At 44.9% G+C, this 26,841-nt stretch overlaps 1 protein-coding gene across 1 annotated transcript in view; it reads left to right on the top strand.

The window, feature by feature from the left end:
• Nucleotides 1-26,841, top strand: part of LOC111142166 (glutamate ionotropic receptor NMDA type subunit 2B) — a 463,533-nt gene that overhangs the window by 393,246 nt on the left and 43,446 nt on the right. Inside the window, exons 6-9 of the mRNA XM_022495165.1 lie at nucleotides 19,845-20,047; nucleotides 20,803-20,974; nucleotides 21,186-21,339; nucleotides 24,580-24,705. Of these exons, the coding sequence (XP_022350873.1) occupies nucleotides 19,845-20,047; nucleotides 20,803-20,974; nucleotides 21,186-21,339; nucleotides 24,580-24,705 (655 nt within the window). The remainder of the gene's footprint in view (nucleotides 1-19,844; nucleotides 20,048-20,802; nucleotides 20,975-21,185; nucleotides 21,340-24,579; nucleotides 24,706-26,841) is intronic.

Raw genomic sequence — 26,841 nt, 5'->3', positions numbered from 1 at the left:
CAAATACCTGTCTCCCCTTGTCCAGTCCTTGTTTAGTATCCTGACTATTTGACCATCCCGTTCTCATTGTGAAGAGATTTTCCCCATACTCCTCTACATTCTATGTTTTAAGACTTCCTTTTAGCATTGACATCCCATCAGGCCCCAGAACAAACATTCTTGCTGAATAAAACAGTTGGTGTCCTGCCTTATTGGATCCTCTCTTGGCCCAGGGACCTGAATGCAATCCATCACTTGCTTGAAGTGCCAACACTGAGGTGGTTTTCACGCATTGGCAGTAAGCAGAGAGTTGTTGGCTAAAAGGAGGCACAGAAAGAGATCAAGGTAACATCATTTGAAAGTTGCTACCCCTCTTTTGCTGAATTTTGCCATAGCTTCCCAGTAACACTCCTTCCTGGAGTGGACTGTCACATACAGTATTCCATTGAGCTCTAGGAAAAATTAAGGGGAGTGTCATGAGTATGGAATCTTCAGAAATTACAAAAGTAACATATGATAGTGGGAAACAATGAAATAAGGCCCCCCACCCCTGGCTCACAACCCTCCCCAAATATGCCTAACATGGTGGAGACTGTAGGTATTTACTAAATAAATTTTGTTTGCTCTTCTTTCTGGCTATACAGCTGGATTCTATGTCCCAGCTTCTTTTAGTTAGGCATGGCCATGTGACTGATGCCTAGCCAGTGCAATGCGAGCAGAAGTGATGGGTGTCATTCCAGGCTTGCCCCATAAGATCCTCCCACATAAGCTCAATTCTGCTCCTTTTGTCTCTGGCTAGCTGGGGTGGAGACCCCTCCATGGGGGCCTGAAAGCTTCATGTTGAAGATGCCAGAGTCTCTGCTGGCCTGGGTCCCCAAATAATTGCATGCAGGAGGCTGCCTTGTGCCAACCTCAGTACACTGACGTGAATTAGTTATAATCCATTATAATGTGTTATAATCCTTTTCATAAGCTATTTGGTATACCAGTTAGCCGATCATAGCTGATACATGGGACATTATAAGTTGTTTTTTAATATGTACATTTCTTTGTTCCCCCATTTGCTTAGAAGCTCCTTGAAAACAGAATCTGTGTCATTATCTTCCGTACCCCCCTGCAGTTTCTCACATAGAGCCTGGCATAGGACACGTGATCAATAACTAGTTATTGGTCAGAGAGTTTATTTTGACCTGTTATTCTAGGATGAATTAAAACAGGAGTCAGAACATGGCCAGATTGTATGGGTTTTTCATTTTGCTTTGGAATCTGTCTTGGGTTTGAAGGATCTCTTATGTATGTAGAGCAGCTCAGAACTGACACGGTCAGCCAAGTGTGACACACATTTTTTATTATCCATAAGTGGATTATCTGCTGTGACCTAGCTCTTCCATCATTTTGGCACATTCCTCATATCAACAGCTGTGCGGTAGGTGCTGAGAAGGGCCCTGAGCCAAGAAAGAACGAGAAACAGGATGGGGTTGGTTTGGGAGTGGGTGCTCCTGCCACTGACGGGGCTATGAGTTGTGAATAGATTCTTCCAGCAGATAAAACATTGATTATCTTTTTACTATTAAATTCATCTCTCTTATTCTCTATTGTGAGACATAATCAGGTGTTGAAAATAGGAATACTGCAGTTGAAACGAGGCAAGGTATTGAATAAACCCCCGTCGTAGGCAAAAGCGGAAATTTTTCAAATCAGTTTGGCATCAGATCTCTTCGAGGGAACAAAAGGCATTTTCTTTTCACCAGCTAGCCGTAGTCAGGCAGGTGACACAGGGTAAATATTAAAATCCTCGCTGTATATGGTGATACATTTTATCGTGCGGTCCTTGATTAATCCAGAGAAAACCCTGCCAGCCTTCCACCTCAGTTGCAGGGCCCAGGGTCCTCATGAACTTCCTCCCATCATGACCTCCACTCTGCACCCTGCCTCTCAAGATCCCTTGGAAAATGAGAGTCCTAACCAGAGGTTTGCAAACTTCGGCATGTATCAGGCTGCTTAAAACCCAGATTCTTGGGTTCCACGCCCACAGCTGCTGATTCAGTCGGTCTGGAGGGAAGCCTAAGAATTTGCCTTCCTGACATGTTCCCGAGTAATGCTGATGCTGCTGGTCTGGGGACCACACTTTGAACACCGCTAGTCTCACCCCCTTCAGCCTCACACACACATGCCCAAGTGTGACGCACTGACGAGGGGAGGGAGCCCAGCAGGGACAGCTCCCTTTCCCATAAAGGGAGATTAAAGCTGTAAATGAAGCTGTGAGCAAAGAGGGAAGCTGGTCGGGACAACTCCTGGCACTGTCATCTAACACCATTGACCCACACCGTGTCTTTTGCCTCTCCAGATGTGTTCCCTCACTTCTCCCATTATAAAATGAAGGGGTCATCGGAGAGGAGCAGCTCTCAATCCTGTGGCCCATTAGAATCACCTGGGGAGTTTTTAAAATAAGGCTATTGTCTCCTTTATTTAAATTTACTATTTCATCCTGCTTAGAGATTCTAGTAGAACTGGCCTGGGGACAGGGTTCAGGAGTTGGCATTTATTTACGAGAGAGCGAGAGGGCACATGTGCGAATGTGGGACGGGACAGAGGGAGAGCATCTTTAAGTCGACCCCACACTGAGCACAGAGCCTGATATGGGCACAGCCCTAAGATCGTGACCTGAGCTGAAACCAAGAGTATGACGCTCAGCCCACTGAGCCACACCGGAGCCCCCAGGAATCTGCAATTTAATAGCTTTACAGGTGATTCTAATATAGAGCCTGGTTGAAACCTATCGATTCTCTCTAGATCACCTCCAGATCCAAGAGTCTGCATTTATGCCCCCTCCTTTAGAATCCCATCATGGTTGTCTGTCCCCCACCCTCTGTGCAGGCCCCCAAACCTCAAGCCTCACCTGACTCTTTGCCCCGACCCATCACTTACTTCTCTTTATGTGCGTGATGTTCTGTTTACTGTGGGGCACAAAGTCACTTCATACCTCATTAACTTCCTCTGCTTAATTAGGCAAAGGACAAGTCCCAAACAACTGAAGAATACATGGAAATTCACTGATGAAAATATAAACAACAAACGAGGAGCCCTTTTAGAACTCCAGGAAATGTGAGCTGTAGAAGCAGAGAAGGGAAGGGACCCATTCCTAAAAAGTGACTTTGATTTGTAAAGTCACACAGAGTTCAGTACACCTTTCATTGAATGTTAGCTCCCCATTGTTTATTCTCCCGGGCTGACCCAACCCCATTTTGTTGTGATTTCTACAGATTTCACGCCTAGTTTCTATTTACAACAAGTCACTTGGGTGAAAGGAGTTCTCTTTCCTAAGTAACCTTTTACCCTTTCCATAAGCAAAATGACATAGAACTTCAAGGCAGTGTCCTGGTACTTCAGCTTTTCCCAGACACACTTGTTTGGCAGCCACCAAGATGGCGGACATGAAAGTAGTGGCTTTGCCTGGCAGGAGTTCGAGGGCTACAGGTTTGTTTTCCATTTTATTTAGGTACAGATGTGGAATTTCCAAGAGCCAGTGGGATGTGACTTTACTTCACTTTCATTTTATTCTGACCCTTTGTGACATGAACCGGAAACACTAGAGACGACTTTCTTTTCTGGACCTCACTTGTAGCTTTAGTTGGTGGCCCCTTTCCAGTTTGATTGTCATTCTCAATGAGGTGCTTTGTTTTGTTTTCTTTGTGGTGGTTGCTATTGTTGTTGTTCGTTCCCGATCAAATGGCCTTAGTTAAGTTGAGGGACAGTTTAGTTGAGGTGAGGGACACTGAGGCAATTTAGTCATTTAAATCCACCATGTGCTCTGGACAGGAGTCCAAGCCTGGTGCCTTTCTGCTAATTAATTCCCCATGTCAAGCATCTGGAAACCCGCCTCTTCTGCCTCATCTGAGTTGACTAATTAATTAAGCTGTGTTTGTAAACAGGCATTTTCTCCCCCAGCACTTTTTTCATCATCTGTTTCTTTAGACACAAGCTGGTGACCCCATTTAATGGTAAACTACCTGGCCAATAATTTTGCTCTCCTGCAGACTGAGAAGGTTCCATTTGGAGGCTGCCCAGCACTATTGAAGAATCCCAGGCTTTGGAGGGAGGTAGATAAGGATTTCTATCCAATTCAGCCATTTCTTCTTTTTTTTAAATTCAGGTATTTTTTACTCCAGATATTTATATTTGGTATTCCAGCATACATACTCTTTCATACATTTTATTTATTTTTACTTATTTTCTTTATTGTATTATGTTAGTCACCATACAGTCCATCATTAGTTTTTGATGTAGTGTTCTGTGATTCATTGTTTACGTGTAACACCTAGTGCTCCACTCAGTCCATGCCCTCCTTAATACTCATCACTGGGCCAACCCATCCCCCCGGCCCCCTCCCCTCTGAAACCCTCAGTTTGTTTCCCGAAGTCCATAGTGTCTCATGGTTCCTCTCCCACTCTGATTTCTCTGTCTTCATTTTTCCCTTCCTTCTCCTAATGTCCTCCATGCTATTCCTTGTGTTCCACAAATAGGTGAAACCATATGGTAATTGACTTTTTCTGCTTGACCTTTTTCACTCAGCATATCTCCTCCAGTCCCGTCCATGTTGATACAAGAGTTGGGTATTCATCATTTCTCATATTTAACAGAGAATCAGACTCAGCAGGGTTAAGAGACAAGGTCCCATAGCTCGTGGGAGGCAGAGTCTGACCCAAGTCCTCACACTCCTGGCCAGTGGGTTTGCTTTGAGATCAGGTATTCTCCTGACCTTTAAGAGAGGGTGTGACGCTGGATTTTAAATTCTGGGGGGAAAAATGTTACACAAGGTATCTCAAGAGCACCGTATACAGAAAATGATGAGATAGCACCAATACTAAAGGTATTGAAATACCTACTAGAGAAACATCATTCAGTACAGGGAAGGATATGGACAGTTTAGCTTCCGAATTTCCCATTCCTTATCATCTTCCTCTGTCCCACCAGCTTTTGCTGGTTTGTGGAGGAGTTGTTAGTAATTGTTGTGATCCAAAATTATTAACTAATTCCAATAGCATTAATATCTCCATTTGGGCAGTTTGATGGACATTTGATTCTCTTACCAGCCCTGTGAAATTAATAGAATATACATAGGTACTTATCTCCCCACTTTGCCGACAAAGAAACTCAGATTCCCAGAGGCTTGGTGATGTGTCACATTCACAGGACTTCTCAGCAATAGTAGGGCTGGGCCTGAAACTCACCTCTGTGTTCAGCACTCTTCCAACAGCATTAAAATTAAGAAGTACTTTTACATCAGCAAGGTACTTGTTTATATTAAAGGACTCTAAAGAACTTTGTGCCATTTTGTCTTTTAATTTTACCTCTGTCATCATCTTGCTTCTAACTTCAATTTTGCCTAATACGTGTAGCCTTTTCCAAGGTGGATGTATTTCAGTTAACCTCTGTTGTGGAAGAACCACCCCAAAACTGAGTGGCTGGAAACAACTACCATTGTATTACTCACTATTGTTTGGGGCAGCAATTTCAGTTGGGGATAAGGTGAGTGGTTCTTGGTTTCGTCTCACATGGCACCACTCATCTGCTGGGTTGACCTGGATAATCCAAAATGGCCTCACTCTCATGTCTAGCTGTTGCTACTGGCTGTCAGCTAGGGCCCATTCTGCATGTTTGCCCATGTTTGCCCATCCTCAAGGAGGCTGGCTCAAGTTTCTTCAGAGTTACCAGCAACATTCCAAGAAGGTAAGGCCCATTGTACAGTCATTCATCAAGTCTCTGTATCACATATTTTGCAATTCTGTGGGTCAAAGCAAGTCACAAGGCCAAATCTAGAGCCAATGAGAGAGGGGACTATGCAAGTATGGATATTGGGATATAGGACTCATTGTGGGTACCACTAATACAACAACCTAACATGAATGGCTATAAAAATAATATCTACTTTATGAGACTACCCTGAGAGTTAAATCAATAATGCACATGTCTTCTTTTAGCATAGTCCCTGATACATAGTGAATGCTCAGTAAATATTAGCTAGTGTTATTAGCAGAACCACCATCATTTATTATTAGCTACCAAGAACAGGTTCTTCTTTTAAAATCCCACTCACTCATTTGTTCAACTAACATTTACTCAGCGCACACTGTGGTACTCTTCCTCATGATAGACATTGCAGATATAATAATAATAATAATGATGATGATGTTAATTTCCTGCCATTGAGGAAACTGTAGTCTACTAGAGGAGACCAGACACATAAGCCACCAAATATGTGTGTTCTAACAAGTTCGGTGATTTAGATATATACAGGGTATTTGGAGAGAACAAAACAAGGCTGCCTAACCCCTCAACCCAGCCTTGGGGGCATGGTGAGGAAAGTCTTCTTGGAGTAGATACCACCTGCGTTGAATCCTATATGTTGAGTGGTGTCATTCAGAGTAAGATTTAAATAGAGAATTCCAGGAAGGGTGAAGCCATTCTGATAGGAAACAGCATAGTGTGTTATTATCAGATCAAGGTTAAGGCTAGGAACCCTGAAGAGAGAAGTTAAAAAGAAAGCAGAAAGGCCAGAAAGAAGAGAGAGAGGAAGAGAGGAAGGTAGGGAAAGAAAGGGAAGGGGAGAGAGGAGGGGAAAGCATGGAGAATAACTATGTACTTATCCAGGGAGGGTGGAAATCATTCTGTAGATGAAGGAGGAGGCACTGACAGTCTTTGAAAAGGGTAAGGATGGGGTCAGATCCAAAGGATCGACAGGTCATGCTGGGGGCCTGGTAGAGGATGGACTGGACGCGATAAGACTGAGTGTGGGGAGACCAGGCAAGAGGTGGAATGAGAATGGAAGCTACTGTGAGATCCTTTCCTGCCATTTCTAGCTTCCAAAGCTGGAGAAAGGCATTTCATGGAGAAAAGGAGTGACTTTGGATAGCATAGTCCAGAATATTCCAGAAAGACTGTTTTGCACATACTTGGCAGGTAGGCGTGTCCACAAAGTTGGATGATTCTGCCTCAGGAGGGTGGTGGAGCCGGGACAATCTTAGAAGGAGTGGTATCGCTAGGGAGTTAGTCCTCTAGTCCTGGCCTCTGTGAGGTGTGAGGAAGCCATTCTATGAATTCCACGGGGCATCTCCTTAGAAGCCTATCTTTCATGATTTTTTTTTTCTTTTCTCTGTCGTCTAGTCTTTTAAAATTACAATGTATTTTCAATGACTTTGACCTCTCCTATTTGTGCTCCTTCATTGCCTCAGTGATTTTTATGTGTCTTTTCAATGTTCATGCCTTGTTTCTTTTCATATATATTCACAGCCTTATGTTGTGGATTTCCTGGATGATCACACTCTCAACTATGCTGCTTCATTGTCCCTGAAAACACATTCATAATTATCAGAGTTTACATTCAGATTTGTGGTCTGGAAAACATTGTCATTATACTTACACAATATGTTCCTTTTCCACAATCCCTCCTGTTAACTTTCTTTTCAGCCCTTGCACACGAACACCCTGCCACACTAAAAACAGCTCACTACAGTCTCACCTGATGAGGTCCTGGTCCAGTTCTGGCCCCCTTTTCTAGCTCTGGATATTTTGCACGAGAACCCAGTTTTCCTTGGGGTTGCTTTACTGAATGTGAAACTACTTGCATCATTTTCCTTAGCATCCCGAGATATACTTTGGAGGTGCACTGGCCCACCGTGTCCAAGATCAATGATCGATTCCTGTGTGTTTTCAAATAACCTTTTCTTTAAACATCTTAAACACATTTGAAATTCAGAGGAGGATCATGAGGGGGGAATGTGATGAAACTTACCAGGAGGCAAAGGGCTGAACAAGCTGGGATCCGACCAGTAAGCAGTGTTTGAAGAGCAGTAGTGTAATCATCACTGGCTCCCAGGGGTCTCCCATGAGAAGTCAGTGCCTTCTGGGCGGTGGCACTGCTTCCATTCCGTGCATTTTATCCTCCAGCTGCTCTGCATTCCTAGGGCCTCTAATGCTGTGGCAGACCCGAGGCGTGCCTATGGAGAGCAGGACGGATGAGCTATTCTGAGTCAGTGCCATTTGCTGAGCATCATTATTACTCCATGCCTGATCCTGTTCTTCTGCATCTTATAGAATACTGGAGGCAATACAGAGTAGTGGGGAAAAGCCAAGGTTCTGACATCAGATCGCCTGGGTTCACATCTTACTTCTACCACTTGCTTTGGCAGGGGGAGCCCCAAGACAGGGATCTTACAGAAACCTTCTGCTTAGGTTTCTAATGCTGAAGAGGGTTTGTGGAAGGGGTGCATGGAGAATAAAAAGGGAGATAGAAGGCATGGGAGGTTTGGTCACGAGGTTTGGCATGTAGGCCAGTTGGAAGAAGATGCCAAATTGGCTGACATTGAGACCCCGTGACTGTCCAAGTCACCCCCTCAAGGCCTGGGGGTCAAGGGGCCAGGCGGGAAATGCAGTCACAAGCCACTGTCAGACTTGACAACAGAAACGCTAGCTCATTGGCCCTGCTTAAATCCAGAGCTCTGAGCTTGAGTGTAGGCCTCCTGCTTCTCCTTCCCTTGGCCCCAGGCAGGGGAGCAGTTGCTCAGGAATAGTGAACGGGTGAGCCAGCCCACTTCGTGGCTTCTGAGATTTTCACAAAAAGCTGATGATAGACACCACCATGAGCACCACAACTGCTGGCATTTCCTCAGGGCTTGTCGTGTTCCAGGCATTCCACAAAGCATTGTATGTACATTATTTTATTTGACTTTTATCAAAATCCCGTGGAGATAGTTTGAGTTATTCAAATATGGCCTTTTATAGGTGAGATAAACAATGTGTGATGAGGACTTGCCTTGATTATAAAGAATAGACACCCAACTTGAACTAGCTTAAGCAAAAGGCAAATTTATTACAAGGATAACAGGCTATCTCATCAGAACCCACAACAGAACTGTGGTGGGACCTCTAGAGTAGCTACAAGCCAGGACTCCGATGCTCTCAGATATCTTACTCTCGCCCAGTTGTATATACTTTTCTCTGGCCACTGGCTTCATTCTTCTCTCTCTCCATAAAAAACAGGTTTTTTCTTAGGGTACCAAACATGCTTGCCCACTGCATCTGAATTTTTTGTATTCTAGCTTATGCTACTGGGGTGATGCTGACTTGGCACTCCTTTTGTTCCTAAGGTTACAAATCCCAGGGATTTCACCCAGCAGTCAGGTCCCCTGGCCCTGAGGCCAGGGAATGGACTGAGAAGTGCAATCACATGACAGCTTCCATAGGACCATGCAGTTGGAAGAAACAGTGCACAAAAGGAGGAGAGACTGAACTAAGGAAAGAGGTCAGGGGAGAGAGTGAGCACAAAGAGTCAGGCGGAAGGTGGCAGGTGGGTAGAGCAGCAGGCATCCAGAACACAGAGTTTAAAAGGTTAGGTCAAACCATATGATAATTGACTTTCTCTGCTTGACTTATTTCACTCAGCATAATCTCCTCCAGTCCCATCCATGTTGGGTATTCATCCTTTTTGATGGCTGCATAATATTCCATTGTGTATATGGACACATCTTCTGTATCCATTCATCTGTTGAAAGGCATCTCGGCTCTTAGGAGAAGCAAAGGAAAAATGAAGGAGGTGAAATCGAAGGGGGAGACAAATCATGAGAGACTATGGACTCTGCAAAACAAACTGAGGGGTTTGGAGGGGAGGGGGTAGGGGGAGGAGTTGGCCCAGTGATGGGTATTAAGGAGGGCATGGATTTCAAGGAGCACTGGGTGTTGTTATACATAAACAATGAATCTTGGGACACTACATCAAAAACTAATGATGGATTGGATGATGACTAACATAACATAATAAAAAATAATAATGATTTTAAAAAATAAATAAGTAAAAAGTAAATGGTTAGGTAACTTGTCCAGAGTCACACACAAACCAAGTCAGGACTCAAATTAGGCCTTTCAGACTTCAAAGCCTATGTACTCGACTGATAGGACAAAACAGAATGAGGTAGTGGAGTGAATGAATGAATGGACTAATCAATACATTAATACATTCACGCATGCATGCATCGCATCTATTACGTATATACACAAATACTTGTGAAGCCAGTGCTCAAATCCAGGAAGTCACGTTCGGAATGGTCAGACATTACACACCTCCCTTTCCCCTCACAGCTTCTCATTTGAGGATAAAGGAGGAGAGTAAGAAGAAGCCGACCTGATGATGAGCAGTGTTCATGACTGGAGCCTGTGGCCCGGGCCTCAAGAGCAGATGCTAGCAGCACCCCTGGCGTCCACTCACATCCAGCAGTCAGCAGCCTGGCTGAGCTGTGTTCTGGGGCGAGCCCGTGTTCTGAGCGTGTTGTACACACATCCAGAGCCCGGCGATGTAGGAGGGAGTTGACTTGGGGGAAGCAGGACGAGCCGGGTACTGTTGAAATTTGACCTGTACGTCCCTACCTGCCTCCCTTGTGTCCCAGAGGATGGTGCAGGGCTCCGTTTGGGAGCTTCAGAGGAGGGCCTTTTTTGGGAACAGGGAGCTTACGGGAGATGGTGGAGCTCAACTCTCAGTGACTAAGCCCTCGTAAGTCCCCAGATGGGGCTCTGAGGTTCATGTCCGAGGACAGGGGAGCAGTGGCTTGGGAGATTTCAAACACTTCAGGACAATGTGCTGAACCTTTCAGTCTATTTGAGCCTCTGTGGCAAGCTATGAACAAAATGCTCTGATCTAGAAGAATGAATGCCCTTTCTAAAATCTTCATTTCATCCCAGGGCAGGGTTTATGAAGAGGGAACACCTGGCTCTTGGGAACTCTTTGGATTCAAGGCCTTTGCTAAATCTAGAGGGGTCACAGCATTTTTAATCCTTGTGGTTTCTGTTTTTATTTGTATGAAAATAGCACACAAAACCAAAAGAATTGCATGGAGTTTACCCTGACACGTTGTAATGAATTGAGTTAAGGTTTGAGAAGTTGGAGTTTGTTCAGTATTTCCCCCTTGCCACTTGCAAGGAAAAAAAAAAAAAACCCAAAACAAAACAAAAAACCTGTGTTTCTGGGAGGAAGTTAAGCATGTTAAAGAGTTGTACCCATGTTTCAGTCGTAGGAGTAATAGTGATAATGAAGAGGGGGAGAAGGAAGAGGAAAACGGCAAATACTTGCACAAAGCTGAGATGTACCAGGCCCAGAGAGATGAAGTAACTCACCAGAGGTCACACAGCCTGTCAGTGCTGTGCCTCCCACTGCCACCTGCTACCGTCCTGTCAGGCCCACACTGCAGACTTGCCACAGAGCCTGTAGACACAACCATCATTCACAGTTTCTGGGAGGCTGGGGTGGGGGTGGGAGGCTACAGGGTTGAAGCTGCCTCCTCCCTCTCAGATCACAGTAAGGTGAGGAATAAAGAGGTCTGGAATATTCTCTTGACAACAGGGCAGACTGAAAGAAATGTGGACTTCTAGAGTCAAAGAGGTCCAGGATAAGACCCTGGACCCTCAGTGAGTCTGTGTTTTGTCTGTATTATGGGCATCACAACATTCCCCCTTCTGGGGAATTAGTGACCAAGGAACACCACGACTCCCTGTGAGGTTCCTGGCCCAAGGTCTGGCCCTGAAGAGCTGCAGTGATTCCAGTATTATCGCCGACTTCATTCTCGATCGCAGGCCTCATCCTTCTTTCTCTCTCTCTAGGCCAGGTTTCTCATCACATCTGTTCATGGAGTTATCTGAAATGCCCACAACTGTCCTCTGCTCTCCAGGAACTCAGGGGCTTCCAGCTGTAGCACCCCCTTCTACTCTAGCTCGCCATTTCCCCCTTCCTCTGCTCTTCAGAGCAGGAGACACGGAGGGCAGAACGAGGAGTCGAGAACAAAGATCTGTCCAAGGGCGATGGCTGGCGGCACGGGGTAGGAGGAATGCACAGTCCCCAGGGAGCCCCGGGCATCAGGGAGAGCAGCCGAGACCTGGGGTGACAACTACTGGCTCCGTCTTCCTGGGAGACCCACACCAGGGCCAGGCGAGAGTGGCCGGCTGGACCTCCCCGGGGCCCGTGTGTCCCCAGGCTGCTGGTCCCCAGCTTCCTGAGCCCCAGAGGAGCCATAATAGGCCCAGGCGGTCATGGATCAAATTTGAATATGGAAATTACTTGCTAATGCATTTTTCAGATGCTGGTGTTCTAAACCTAGATATCACTGGGTGTGCAGATGATTGGGAGAAGGGGCCTCACGCTCTGCTGGTGGCCTTGTTAGGTTCTCAGTGCACCGGATTCGCCATCACCACTTACAGCAGTGTGCACAGGAACTGAGTCAGTCCAGGGCAGCTCTATAATCAGGATGCTGGAGAGAGACAGAATGAAGAGAAGCAGTGTGTGTGGCAGCCTTTGCCTCCAAAGGCCTTTTTGGGGAAGAACACCAGAATTCAACCTGGTGCAGCCTTTGGAGGCTACTGGGTATTTTTTTCCCCTGGTGACAACACTCAGTGATTTACTAAGAACACACTTGCTCAAGCCAGGACAAGGGACAACAAGAAATAAAATAGTGCGATCTCTGCCCTAAAGGGCTTAAAGACATATTCAGACATAGGGATTTGTATATCAAACTCCAGCTAGCATTTTAATATCACAGCAAGAGGGAGTGGTTGACTGACGAAAGTATTCCGGAAGATCAAACAGAGCTTTTTCTTGGAGCAAGGTGAGCAAGCTCAGCATCTTGGAAGTGAGGAGGCCCGAGAAGGGTTGAGAAGGATGCAGAGCACTTGAGAGGGATGGAAGGACTGACAGAGGGAAGACTGAACAACATGGAGGCAAAGCTACGTGTCCATCAGACAGTAGAGGACAAGCTTTGTGCAAAAGGGAGGAGTGAGGAACGCATGAGAGTGGGGTAGATCTTTTGTTTTTAAAGTGGGAAAACCAAATGTTCCATGTATAGAGACATGAGCCTATGAAAGAAAGAAAGGTAAAGGTAAAATTCTGTGCATTAAAAAAAATATATAGCAAGAACAGAAGACAAATCTCAGAGGGAGGACCGTATTTCAAGCATGTCTGACAGATAGGGGATGACTCTCCTGCTGCACCAGGAGCTCCCTACAAATAGATAAGAAAGACAAACAGCTCAATGGAAAATGCGTGAAGGATAAGACTAGAGGATAAAAGAGGAAAACCTAAATGCTAACAGATGTGCAGAGGTGCTCTCACTCACTGCGAGCCAGGGAGATGAAAATTCAAGCAATTAGATGCCGTTTTTCTTTCCTTTGATTGGCAGACGTTAATAGTGTTAAAAATCTAGTGCTGGAGAGAACGTGTGCAATGGGCACTTGTGTTCTTTGCTCATAGGAAGTTCAGTCCCTACACACCTTTGGGAAGGTATTCCCAAAGAACATTTAAAAGCATAAATATTCTTTTATTTTGCTTGTTCAGATTAATGAGCATGGATGCTTTGGAAATATCAACATATGTATTATGTATTTTGGTTACATTTATTTTTAGGAAATATCCTAAATATTTACTAAGAGGGGCACACCTAAATGCATTGAGACATGTCCATTACTAAGAATACCTTGCAGCTGTTTAAGGGAGTTAGTGCTAACTGGGAGTCAGCCCATAATGTATAATGAAGTGGAAAAAGCAAGTTGCAGAGACAAGTGTATATTATGATACAATTTTGGAAGACACACACATGCACACACACACATGTCCCCCTTTTATATATATGTGTATGTATTTTGTATAATATAATGGATGGCCATACATCAAAATGTCCTCTTGGTTCTCAGTGATGGGGAGGAGGGGCGGATATGGAGGAATAAAGATTGAGCAAAATGGGATACTAGCAGACACTCAACCTTTAGAAGTCTTCAGTGCTAAAATGAGTGGCTTTAGGGAAGAAAAATGGGAGTGCCTTCCTAACCTCAGACTTCTGCTCTGTTAGGAGTCTCTGGCCTGGCGCGGCTTTGGGACAGAGTGGGATGTGCGTTCAGGCTGCCTGACAGGCGCTGTGCCTGTTATTTTAGCGTGGTCAAGGAAATCACATGTAGTTTTAAACTTTGTATTTTTAGGACACCTGGTGGCTTAGTTGGTTAAGCATCTGCCTTCGGCTCAGGTCATGATCTCGGGGACCTGGGATAGAGCCCCACATTGGGCTCCCTGCTTGGCCGGGAGTTTGCTTCTCCCTCTCCCTCTGCTCCTCCCCCTGCTTGTGCTCTCGTGCTCTCTCTGTCAATTAAATAAATAAAATATTTTTAAAAATATGTAAAAATGTTTAAGATTTTGCATTTTTAAAGTCAGCAGAATGCATACAATAAGCAAGTGTTGAGTGTTAGAGCCAGATTCCATCTCAAACAAGAAACAAAAACACTTTGATTTTTGAAAAATAACCTTTGACACCTAAAGAGGCTCTCATAAGTGCTTTTGTTCTAGGATCTTAAAAAATTACTTTCTGTGCAGATGAGAGAGGCAGCCCGGGGAGACTGATGTCCTTTGCTATCTATGCAAGGACTACGGCAGCCTTCACAGCAGCTGTGCCCTGCCCAGGCCCCGCTCCCTTCTCCATGATGACACACTCACCAAAGGGACAAACTCAGGGACTTTCAGCAGGAACACGGTCCCTGTGGCTGCCTTTTTTACGTGTGGCCTTCTCAGGGTGCTAATGGGTACCAGTTTCACTAGTGGTAATGGAGGAAATCCTTTAGCAAAAAGGAAGACTTTGAAGTCTGAAATCACCACAGATCAGTTCTCTGGAATTTTCCTGAGCGGAGGCTATGGAATAATATATGGCAGGTTTGTGAGGTAGACTTCCTTTTGAGGAGAAATTCCCAGCTGAACAGGTGTTCAGCTTGTACCAAGCGTACCAAACCAGAACCCCTAAAAATGACTCCACGTTTTTCTGAGGAAACTCATCAGAGATTTTTTTTTTTTTTTTTTTTTTGGGTCTCTTGAGAAAGATGATTTCAGTCCTCAAGAGCTCTTTTTAAATGTTAGTATGGAGAACTGCCTTTTTTATAGACAGATGTTGTTGGTAAATGTGCGCCTGGTAATGATGTTTGTTTAGTGCTTATCTCTGAGGAATTCAGAGCACTTTATAGGCGTTTTCTTCATTATTTCCTCAAGGTTTTTCTTTTTCTGATCATATTTTAACTTCAGCTACAAATTCTTCATTCAGCTTTTCTCACTGTATTTTATCTGAAATATCTGCATTTCCGGTATTACAAACTCACACCAGTCCGGATATTCTAGGAAAGCATTTAGAAATTTCCCTTTTAGTGTCTCAGGCTTCTCTTTGTCCTCTTGCCGTTCTTCGTCACTCTGAACAAACCCTCCCATCTATAATATCTCCACCATACTTCCTCCCTTTTAAACAAGTTGTTGAGACATACTTATTTTTCCACACAAAAAGTTCCTATTATACCTAGTTGTTCACTTGTTTCTAAATGCTTGCTCCTTGCCTTGAGGTAGCTCATTTGAGGTGATTAAACATGGCCTTTCGCATGAGCACTGTGTATTGGCATTGTGAATCTGATATATATGGTGGAGGGCTCTTTTTCTTTTCCTTTTTTCCTCCCAAAACTGTTTCTCCTTTCAGTCCTGGGGAATTTGTGAACTTCTCTTCTTCATGGCAGTCATCCTTGAAGAAACAATAAAAAAGAATCATTACTTGAAGACAAGCTAATCTTTTTGTGTAAACAAACCCGACACTTCCCTCCCTTGAGGAAATAATCACATAAAACACTTTACACTGGATTCTAATCAGGTGGAAGTGTGGTAAGGAACCTCCGTCCTAAAAAGATTCTGGGATCCTGAGATTTTATGCAAGGCACCTTAGAAATCATTCCCTTAATCTACCAATATGGGCACTGAGACTCAGAGTTTTAAACAATTGTCCATGGTCACAAAAATACTTAGGGTTACATTCAGAATTTAGGGTAGGAGACAAGACACCTAAAAAATTAAAGTCACTAACTGCAGTAGTGAGTGGCATGAGATAATGAATGATTTGGTAACTCCAGGCCATGTGTGGGCTGGCAAATGTTTAATAACTAGGGGATGGGCAAGGGAAGCCCTGAATTTTGGTGTTTGCCAATTTCAAATTAGCCCCAGTTAATTTCAAGCTACAGGTGTGACACCATTGACCAAGGTGTTGGGAAGGGATGAGTGCTATCCATCTGGCTTTCTAGAAAATGAAGATTATCTAACTAGAATGAACAGATCTTTAAGGAGGAGGAGAAGTGAGCTAGGCCGATTCTCCCCAACATCATACCTTTCAGCTGTGAAGGGCTGTCCTTGGTCTCTCTTTGGAGCAACTGTAGAACTTTGATCCTTTGCTCTTGCTACTGCCTGGGTGGATAGACTACTCTTTGCCTCATGCTCTACCACATTTCAGGGCCCAGCTCAAAGATAAGGATCTTCACCAAGCTTTTCCCCAGCCCTTTCAGAAATAATCACTTCTATTCTGAATCCCGGAGTACTTTATTTATACCTCTTGTTGGGTAATTACCAAAGCCCGATTTAATCTTCTTATCAAGAGATAGTGTCTTTCCCCCTAGACTGTCCTCAGAGGACAGGGATTGCACTTTACTCCTTCAAGGTCAGAGCAGCAGTGCGAGTAGTGGGTACAACCCAAGGTCGGGAGCCAGAGCGTTCTGCTTCAAATCCTGCCATTGCACTCACTCACCATGACGGTGTGGGTAAGTCATCAAACCCCTCTGTTCTCAGCTGTGAAATGAGACATTAAATAATAGTCTCCATCCCACAAGCTGGCTGCGATGATTAATGAGATTTTTAGAATGTTCAGTGCCTACTGTATCCTAATCCCTTGCTAAATGCTACCTGGTATTGTTATGTGTAACATAGCCCAGTGCCTGGGACAGAATCGGCATGCAGCTGCTCTAGGTTGAATTGAACTAAAGTGAAGCAAGGAATGACACGGGTCGCTCACTGGGAAGCTGGGAAAAGGTATGCTAGTGGGGCCTCCGTATGCCCGTTATTGCTGGATGAAGGAGAATGATCTAGTAAATAACAATCATTTGATCGTAGAATTATAGGATCAAAGGCTAGTTTCCCAGCTGTAGTATGATGGATGAGCAGCAGAATGGGATCATCTGTGCCCTTCCCTCACCCCACGTGCTAGATACTGTACAGCCGTAAACACACCGTTTGTTATTGCAATAGCTCTTATAAGACGCTGTTAGTTGACGTGTCTCCTTTTAAATACTGTGCATTTGCTTTTCAGAAAAAATCTAAGTGCTCAACGTCATGTATAAATATTACTAAATTTCATTCCATTTGGTTTAGCCCATTCCAATTAATTCCTATCACTCCCAACCTTGATTCTGCAGTGCCGCAGTTCATCCATCCCATTTAGCCTTGTGCTATGTGCGGTTTTGTAAGCGTTGCTTCTGTTTGGTTTTAGGATACTTGATGCAGGCCACTTGTAAGGACAGAGTCTCTGGACCTGTCAGTTAAAGACCTCTTTCCCAGCTGGCACTGATTCATTAAACAATCTTTTTTTTTTTTTTTCTTTTTGGGGTAAATATTTTAAACTCTTTTCACATCTATCAAAGTATACAATAATCGATACTGTGTTCCATGTTGTTCACAAGGGTGTCGTGAGAAGCTTGGCCAGAATGCTAGCTATCTCTGCAGCATTTTTGTCTTACAGAGAGAGTCAGTCCATTAGAAAAGGAAATGCTGCTGGCTTGTTGAAACCTGTTCCTGATTAACCTATATTAGCTCTCAATGTCAATAATCTCCTTTTCCACTATGAACAAAGGGTTCATATTTCAAAATAGTGATGTTAACACTGTCAAGGTAGATTAAGCTGCATGCATACCCCTCGACCATCTAGGTGAGAAGTTTGGACACATCCCGAGGGCAGTGAGAGGCTGTCGGAATTCTTAAATAGCGATTATATAACCAAGTGATGTTTTAGGAAGAGCCATCTGGCAGCAGTGTCCACAGTGCGCTCTGGGGGGTCGGGACGCTGTGTGAAGTTCAAAGTTGCCTGCAGTCATCCCATAGTGGGCTGCTGCACCCCTGGACTAGACTAACAGCAGTAAAGCCAGAGGAGAACAGATTTGGATTTAAAAGAAAAGACCCACAAGCGACTTTTGAGAGAAGATGATAAGACTGAAAAATAAATAAAAATAGGTACATGAGGGATCCCCAACCTTTCCCCATCCTTGAACATACAGAAAATGATACCAATTTGGCCATTGGGATAAATAGGGCGAGTTGGAGGTGACCCAACATCATGGGTCCCCAGGGTGGGGGTCTCCCTTCCCCCAAGTCCTGCCTCCCTTCTAACCGCTAGCTGAAGACATAAATATCCCCATATGGCTGGGAAGCTATTTGGATAATTCTGCTTGGGAAATAAGTACTCTTAGCAATATGAAGAAAAACAGACTTGCACCAAAATAGGACCTTCGGTTTGGAGAAGATGATACACAAAAAGGAAAGCAAACATTTGGTTCAGTGCCTAATTCTGAACACAAAAGTAAAATATGGCTTATACACTTGGAAGAAAACTAGCACCAAGGTTAATGACCAACAAGTCGGTCCAGGACACCAAGCCACTGTCCGTGGTACAGTGATAACAGTAGAACAAGGGCTGTGGCTGTACAGACCTACTAGGTGTCTACTAGGCAGATGGGAGGGAGGTACAAACCACACCTAAGAAGTTACTCGGGAGAAACCCAACTAGACAAAAGCAGACACGAAGGAGTTTGGGTTTTGTAGGAATGTGGAAATCTAAGCCAATTTGCTTGAAAACTTATGAAGTGCTGCCCATTTGTTACTCCTTATTGATTTATGTACTTAATAATTAAGTAGCTTTGTAGTCCTGGGGCCTCACTTTCACTGCTAATTTGCTTTGTTGCGTGGAGGAAGTTATAGATTGGAAAAATGCAGGAGCTTACAGTCCATAATTCCTGGGGTAATTGAAGATGTTTGGTTATAGAAAATGAAAAGGTATAAACTCCAGGGCAGAGTGAGAACAAGAACCCACCAACAAAGTCCTGCAGATTCTATTACAACAACAGGAATGAATGGCTCTTCGAAAAGATAATGGAAGCCACACATTTCTCCTAGTGATTGGCCACAGGACCACCATGTGAATGATTCCAGGGGGCACCCACTTCTCACACTGGAGCATGTTTGAATGGCGCTCCCTGAAGTTGGGGTACGCAGCCTGTGTATACAGAAAGACCTATGTGATTCATCCTGGGGCTCCCACCCAAGCCAGCAGATGCATATCTGCACTGACCCATGGCATTCACCACCACCCAAGCACGCTTCCTTCCCCGGCTAAGTGGCATCAGCCTCCTTTAACCATGACTTCTCATTTTCTTCCAATTCAGATCTACCCAGTTCTCCACAATGGCTTCCCACTGGACCTCTGTTACAAGCCAAAACACATCCTTCTGGCTCATTTGCTCCAGTCATTCTGTTGACCTTTCCAGAGCTATTTGCTGCTCTCACTATCATGCTCCTTGTTACAGTTAAGTGGGAAAAAACCGGCAGTCACACAAGGCAGGAAACTTTGGCACCCTCCCAGCACTTGTACGGGCTTTCGTGTTAGCACTTACCATCTATCGCTGTAAACATTTGTTTACATTTCTGACTCCTTGACTCAACGTGAGCTTGACGGAAGGGCAGAAGGATGCCTCATTGAGCCCCAAGGTTTTGCAGGGTGCCCAGCACGTGGTAGGTCCTCTTACCAATGTTTGGTATGTGAGTGAGCAAATGAATATATTACCTTTCTTACATACGGACATGGTAGACTCCTTTTGAGCATACAGGTTAAAAAGAATTTCCCCTCTATTACATACGATGCCTGTGTCTATTTACCTGGGTGATGCCAGGAGGGGCTGCTAAGGTCTCTTGCCAGTGGTTTCTGAGTCTCTTGTTTACCCCTGTGCAGGTGGGCAAGTGGAAAGACAAGTCCCTGCAGATGAAGTACTACGTGTGGCCCCGAATGTGTCCTGAGACAGAAGAACAGGAGGATGACCATCTGAGCATTGTAACACTAGAGGAAGCCCCCTTTGTCATTGTGGAGAGCGTGGACCCTCTGAGTGGAACCTGCATGAGGAACACAGTCCCCTGCCAAAAACGCATAGTCTCTGAGTATGGCCCCTTCCCCAGGGCTCTGGGTGGCGTGGGATAGGCAGATCTGATAACAGCTGTCAGCACCTGCCTGGGTAGGGACCTGAGGCATTGAATGAATTGGGCACCACGTCAAATTTTCAGTTACTACTGGGCAGTGAATTGCTGAGCAGCCCCGTGGTTCTATCCAGATCATGACCTGAGGGACTTACTGTGAACTATGCTCACATAGCTCTGTCCTTGCCTGGTCTCAACAACCAGAATGTCCAATTTATAGCAATTTAAATTTGCATTGGTGTTGAACCATGTTTCCTTGAGCCATTGTGCCCTGAAATTTTGAGATTTTGAAACATTTTTGGAAATAGGTAAAAATAAGCTGTGATCCCATTAGAAGTCAGATAATGGTTCTCTTTGGTGGGTGGGAAATGCCTGGAAGAGAAAATAAAAGGGTAATTTTTCTGTCTCTCGATTCGGTGCTGGTTAAATGGGTACGTTCAGAGTGTGTAAATTTATCCAGTTGTACCCTGAGGGTATGTGCACGTTCCTGAGGTACATTATACTTCAAAGGAGCACTAAAAATTGTGAGAAAACACAGTTCAGTGTGATGAGCTAATGAAAGAACCGCGCGCGGTTCTGTGGTCTCATTTATTTCCTCACTCAGGGCTGGTACACATTGTGCTCAGCAGTGAAGGGGAAGACCTGCTTTTGGGTTGGAGTTTTAATGGTAAAGGGTAATATCTGCCTTGTTTTGTTTTTTTGTGTCTTGCATTGGTTAGGAATAAAACAGACGAGGAGCCAGGTTACATCAAGAAGTGTTGCAAGGGATTCTGTATTGACATCCTTAAGAAAATTTCTAAATCTGTGAAGTTCACCTATGATCTCTACCTGGTTACCAATGGCAAGCACGGGAAGAAGATCAATGGAACCTGGAATGGTATGATTGGAGAGGTAAGTGTCCAGAGCGTCAGGGCCATTTCTGCTTTTCATTTATTATGTTTCACGTCAATACAAAAAAAAATGCTCCTTTATAAATTTGAGAAAAGAGAAAATAGTAAATAGACTTCCTGTTCCCGCTCTACTAAGGAAACCCCTGCTGGGCTCTGTTTCCCTTGCATTGGCCCCTTGCCTTCCTAACTGGAGCATTGTGCCTTTGTCCCAGGTGGTCATGAAGAGGGCCTACATGGCGGTGGGATCGCTCACCATCAATGAGGAGCGATCCGAGGTGGTCGACTTCTCTGTGCCCTTCATAGAGACCGGCATCAGTGTCATGGTGTCGCGCAGCAATGGGACTGTCTCACCTTCTGCCTTCTTGGGTAAGTTGCACGCTGGCCGGCACGAAGCAGGCCGACATTTGGGGGAGGAACACGTGACCAGGCTCTTTCAGCCAGGAGGCGGTTTGCTAGGGGAGCTTAATTTGGGGGACTTTCAAAATCAGTTATTCTCCAACATGAAAACCGAAGACACCCAAAACCAGTGGGACAGCGTAAGACCCCAAGAAAGCGTAAGAAAACCGTGCTGGGCTGGCAGTCAGGGCTCCTCCTCTAGTCCCATTCCTGCTGCTCACTTATCACTGGACCCTGAAACGATGCGCTCCATCCTGGGCCTCAGTTTCCTTCATCCACAGAAGAAACCATTTCAACCAGCTAATCTCTGAGGCTACTTCCTGCTTTAATAATTTCTAATTCTTGTTATCATTGAAATACCTTTTTAATGATCTTCAAGAATTGAGTTCCACACTCCCAAAAGAGGTTTTCTGATTTTACCTGGTTTTTCTGAGCTTTGCCAGATACAATAGATCTGACGTTTGCTTTCACTCAACCCTGTCCTTCTTTGTGCCGTTCTTTACTTCTCTACAGCATCAATTTTGTGTCAAAAGCTTTAGATGTGATATAAGACCTGGTTAAATAAGGCCAAGATTTCAATTAGATGAGCTCCTCTGTGAGCTCATACCCCATATTTTTTGCAGGGGCCATGAGAGCAGAGGGTTGGAAAATAAAATGTCACCTTGAGTACAGGACATTGGGCTAGGAGACAGGAGGTCTGGCTTGGCCATAAACAAGCCATAAGCCCTTGGACAAGTCACAGACTCCCTGAAGGACAGCAACTTTTTTTTTTTTTTTCATGAGGATATTGAAATAGACCCTGACTGATGTTTCTTGAAGCTCTATCCAACGGGCAGGGGGCAGGGGGAAGTTTTTAATTAAGGTACTATAAAGTGGAGTTATAGGTCCCATAGAAAGTTCCCATAAATTGCACCAGTTTCTCAGCTCGCCTTCTCACAGTGAGGCGATTCTGGCTCTACCAATTTTATGTGACGTGTTATTAGAGAGCACACACACTATGTGCATCAATCCTCATAGCAGCTTTATGTATTTCATTTGCTTGTTTCCTTTGCAAGGATAATTGGAACATTAAGAGATACAGACGAAACTACATTCTAATTCTAACCCATCAGTACAGCACTCACTTCAGCTTCTGAACTGGAAGAGCCAGGGATATATCAGCATAGCCCTACAGTGACATAGCAGGGTGTGTGTGTGTGTGTGTGTGTGTGTATGTTTAGAGGAGAAGCAGTTTTTGCAGGGGTCAAAGAAGCCAACATTTATTGAACATCTGAACACCTGTTAGGTGGTGTTCCAGGCATCACTGTACATCCTTTTGTTACATTATCTCACTGATACTCACTGGTAATATTTTTTATACCCATTGTATGGCTCAGGAAACAGAATCTTAAACCCATTAAGCAATTTCCCACTGACCAGTCAGTTCACAGCTGGTAGATCCAGGATTAAGGCCCAGATGTGACTTCCTGCAGAGCCTGCATTCCAGTTCTCACGGGGGCATTTCAGAGGACAGCTCCCAAATCAGGCACTGGTGTGATGGGCAGAGACGAGGAAGGGATAGAACACAATGAGGAAGTATAAACTTTGCCCCAGAAGACCTCAGATTATAAACTGGCCCTGCCACTTTCTGAGTATGAACTTGAAAAGGACCTTGACTCCAGGAAAATAGATATGGTAATATCATAATGAAAGGGCCATTCAAAGGATTATATCAAACATATGGTCAAAGTACTTTCTTAAATCATAAGAACCAATACAAATGTTTTTGTATTCTGTGGACAGAAAGTTGCCCTGGGCTCCATGGGGGGAAAAGGAAACCTGGAGAGGATGCTTTTACTCCTTGTTCCCTAATCTTAGACAACAGTGAAGTCAGGGTAGGACAGCAATCAGTGAGAACCGAGGGGGCGGGGGGTTTCCCTGCTCCACCATATAGAGGCTCTGAGTTAAACTTGCTGCCCTCGCCTCTCTAGCTGCCACTGAAAGCTTTTTGCATTTCACGGTGGGTTACGGGCCTTATCAGGGTCCTTTTTAAATTGTTAAGTGACCAGGTTTTTATCATTCCCTTCAAAGTGCAAAAGTAAAGTAGGTTTCAGGTAAAGAAAACAGATTCTAATTTCCAGCCAACTTCTCCCCTTTCCCAAATTCATCTTTATTAATGATTTGGGAAATGGAAAAAACAGTATGTTAATTCACATAGTTACGAGTTTACAATGTAATGTGACAGCTCAAAAGGCCAGAACTATTTTGAGACACAATTGAGGGAACATCGTACCATGGGAAAGAATAGCAATTGTCCCTTTTTGTAGGCCTTTGGAGAGGTGGCTCTTGGAAGGTACTGTTCAATTTCTAGATACCTCCAAGCCAGAGAGATTGAGATCTGTGGAAGGGATTCAGCGGGGATGATTCAAGAAATTAAAGAAACACGTAGAGAATATTCTTGCTATCTTACCTGGTCTTATCCTGTCAACCCTTTCTCTTGGTGTGAGGAAACAGCTCATAGTTGTTTTGTTAATTACAGCCAAGCCATGTTCCCTGGTCATGGGCCACTTTCCCACTGTTTACAGATACTGTCAAGGTAGATGGATTTTTTTTTTTTGACGTTGACTTCTATTTGCCCTAATGATACCCCATATACACCACATTCAAGTGGATTGAAAGGTAAATGTAGGCTAGGAAGTTTAGGAGAGGTGAGGCAAGGGGGCAAAGGGTTACTCATTGGGTGTGGTGATTACTGAATCCAGTCAAGCCTGAAATGGCGACTCTGTCTGTGGAGAATGAATTGTCCAGTTTGGAAGCATTGGTGAAAGCTCCTCCAGGCCTCCATCCTCTAGTTTGGCCATCTAGGGGACGGCATCAACCAAGACCCAGTCCCCTCTGATTCACGTACCCCAGTCTAATGCTTCTTACAGATACACATTTCCTGGCAATAGCAGAAACTCTGTCAAAAAGTTCATAGGCAAGAAGCTCTCCTCCTCGTGTGTTTGAAAGAAAATAGACCTTGACCTGCCCATCAGGGCAATGGAGACACTCAGATACAGCCTATCACTCCTCCCCGACCCAGGCCCTGACTCTCAGGAGAGACGCAACACACCTGTGGTTTGTTTCCCCCCACGAAATACGGGTTGCCTGAGCAAATGAGTATGCAGATTAATCAGAATCTGCTTGTTCCCTGTGTTAATTCTGAGCACTGATTTTTTTTCCCTTCCCCAGAGCCATTCAGTGCTGACGTATGGGTGATGATGTTCGTCATGCTGCTCATCGTCTCAGCCGTGGCTGTCTTTGTCTTCGAGTACTTCAGCCCTGTGGGTTATAACAGGTGCCTCGCTGATGGCAGAGGTAAGGTCGCCTACGACTGTCGCATTTCTGCGCGGGTGTCTCTCGTTCTCCATTCCGAGTCTCTCTACTCCTCATTTGGTGTCTGCCTGCTCCCTGACTTCCCCATTTCTGGAAGTGAACCCACAGCCTTCTATGTCAACAGCCTGACAGCTCATTAGAGGTCCCCCCAATTAAGAGGTTAGTCTGGATCTGTATGTCCCTTGCTGGCAAAAGCCTCACCTGGTGCGCCCAGTTCTATCCCTGGGGTAAATGAGAGGAAAGCTGGCCATAGATTCATGTAGCATAAATGTGTCAGAGGAAACTCTTTTGATAACCTTAGGCTGTGAGCAGCCTGTCTGAACAGATGGACTAACTAGGTAGATAAAGCCATATATTAAGACTAAAGAAAATTAGGCTCCCTGAGATAGATGCTGGGTAGCTGTGGCAAAGGAGTTCTCCACCTCTGAGATGCAAGTTCTCCAAACCTGTGACCCTGGCTCATCTACCTCTGCCAGGAAGCATAGACATTGCGGGGTGGGGTGGGGAGGGGTGGAAATTAAATGGCCAGCAGATAGCACTTCTCGCCCATCCCTACCATTGGGGGCAGTCCGGTTTTCTGGCTCAGCGGGTCCAGAGATACAAGGGCTGCCCCTGTTTTCAAGCCATTTATGAGACTTCACAAAACATTTATTCGATTCCTGAAGGGGGGACTTGGGATCCCCATAAATAACTCATCCGAAACTTTTTGAGAATCCCACAATTAGGAACTACTACACTTTTTTTCCTGAATCTTCTCCCATCCAGAATGAGCTTTCTTCTGCAATCAGGCCTCTGGGAGGGAAGCCCTTTCTAAGCCCTGCTACACAAAGAATGATCTGTGGGGCACTTAGAAGACAAAGGTGCTTGCACCCCATTTTTTAACATTCTGACTCACTAATTCCAGGTGGGTCTTGGACCACTGCTATGTGTCAGAGTAGTGGTTTTGTACCTTGGTCGCAGTTAGAGTAACCAGCCACCACAGTTTAATAAGAATCTCCGGGGTTGTGGGGCTAGGCAGCAGTGTTGTGTCAGAACTCCCCTAGTCCTTCTCACAGTCGAGGCTTCTGAATCCCTGCCACACGGGGACATTTCCAGGTGCGGACCTACCTTCTTCTTCGGCTCATGCATTCTGGCCTGGAAGTTTGGATGTCTTCACTATATGGTGCGGTCAGGGGGTTTGTGCCCGTGCTGAAGAGTCTTCTGGAAGCCATGAGCTCCCCCCATCCTGAGGGGTATGATTAGTCACAAGCGAAACATCTGAGAAACCCCTAAGTACATACATACGTTGACAGCATCAAGAATGGAAGTGAGGGTATGCTGTCCCTTCACCTTGAAGAAAACCAAGGAGGCAAAAGATCATCCAGCCACAAAATCCAAAGCCAGGGCTTTCAGTTACTTACTTACCAAGGGGCACCTGTCTTCACGAAGGATTTCAGCATAGGACCGCTTTAAATATCAAGTCTCCGGGGCATTTACAGTGGAAAGAACTTTGATTTATGAACAACTTTGGAGTTACACATCTGCTCCATAAAGTCAGGTCCCCATGCACAGATGTGTGCGCACAGTTAGATACAAGGCTTGACGTGTGTAGTCACTGATTTACTTGTCAGAGCAGATGCTCTCAAGATCACAGATCGCATCGTAAGACCTGCGCTAATGTGTGGTGACACTGTGCACGCAGATGTTTGTTTCCGCAGTGGAGGGGCTTACAGGCAGACCCAGACATCAGGCGAGATTTTTGCCATTGCCAGACATGGAAAGCAGCGAGGTCACAACAAGTCTGGGCAGAAGCCTTGACACTGTGGATGTCAGGGTTGGGTGGAGGAAGGTCAGAGATGGTCTGCCTTTCTGCCCTCCGATGCCGTGGCCAAGCCAGGCATCTGTGACTTCCTCCCTGGGCGTCCTGATATTCTCATACACAGAAACTGTCATGATCAGAAACCCAGTTGGGATGCATTGGCCTTGGAGTGGGGTCAAGGTTGTCCTGGAAGCATTTGGTGCTAAGTGCTAGAAACTAAAGAAAAATTAAGGATAAAGGACATTCCAAGCCATCTGGCATCCATGTGAATAAAGTTGTAGCAGGTCCATGACGAAGGTAGAACATTCCACACAATTCTT

Source organism: Enhydra lutris, unplaced genomic scaffold (assembly GCF_002288905.1).
Source record: "Enhydra lutris kenyoni isolate GAN:26980312 unplaced genomic scaffold, ASM228890v2 scaffoldscaffold7, whole genome shotgun sequence".
Classification (NCBI taxonomy): domain Eukaryota; kingdom Metazoa; phylum Chordata; class Mammalia; order Carnivora; family Mustelidae; genus Enhydra; species Enhydra lutris.
This window is presented reverse-complemented; position numbering and strand designations above follow the sequence as displayed.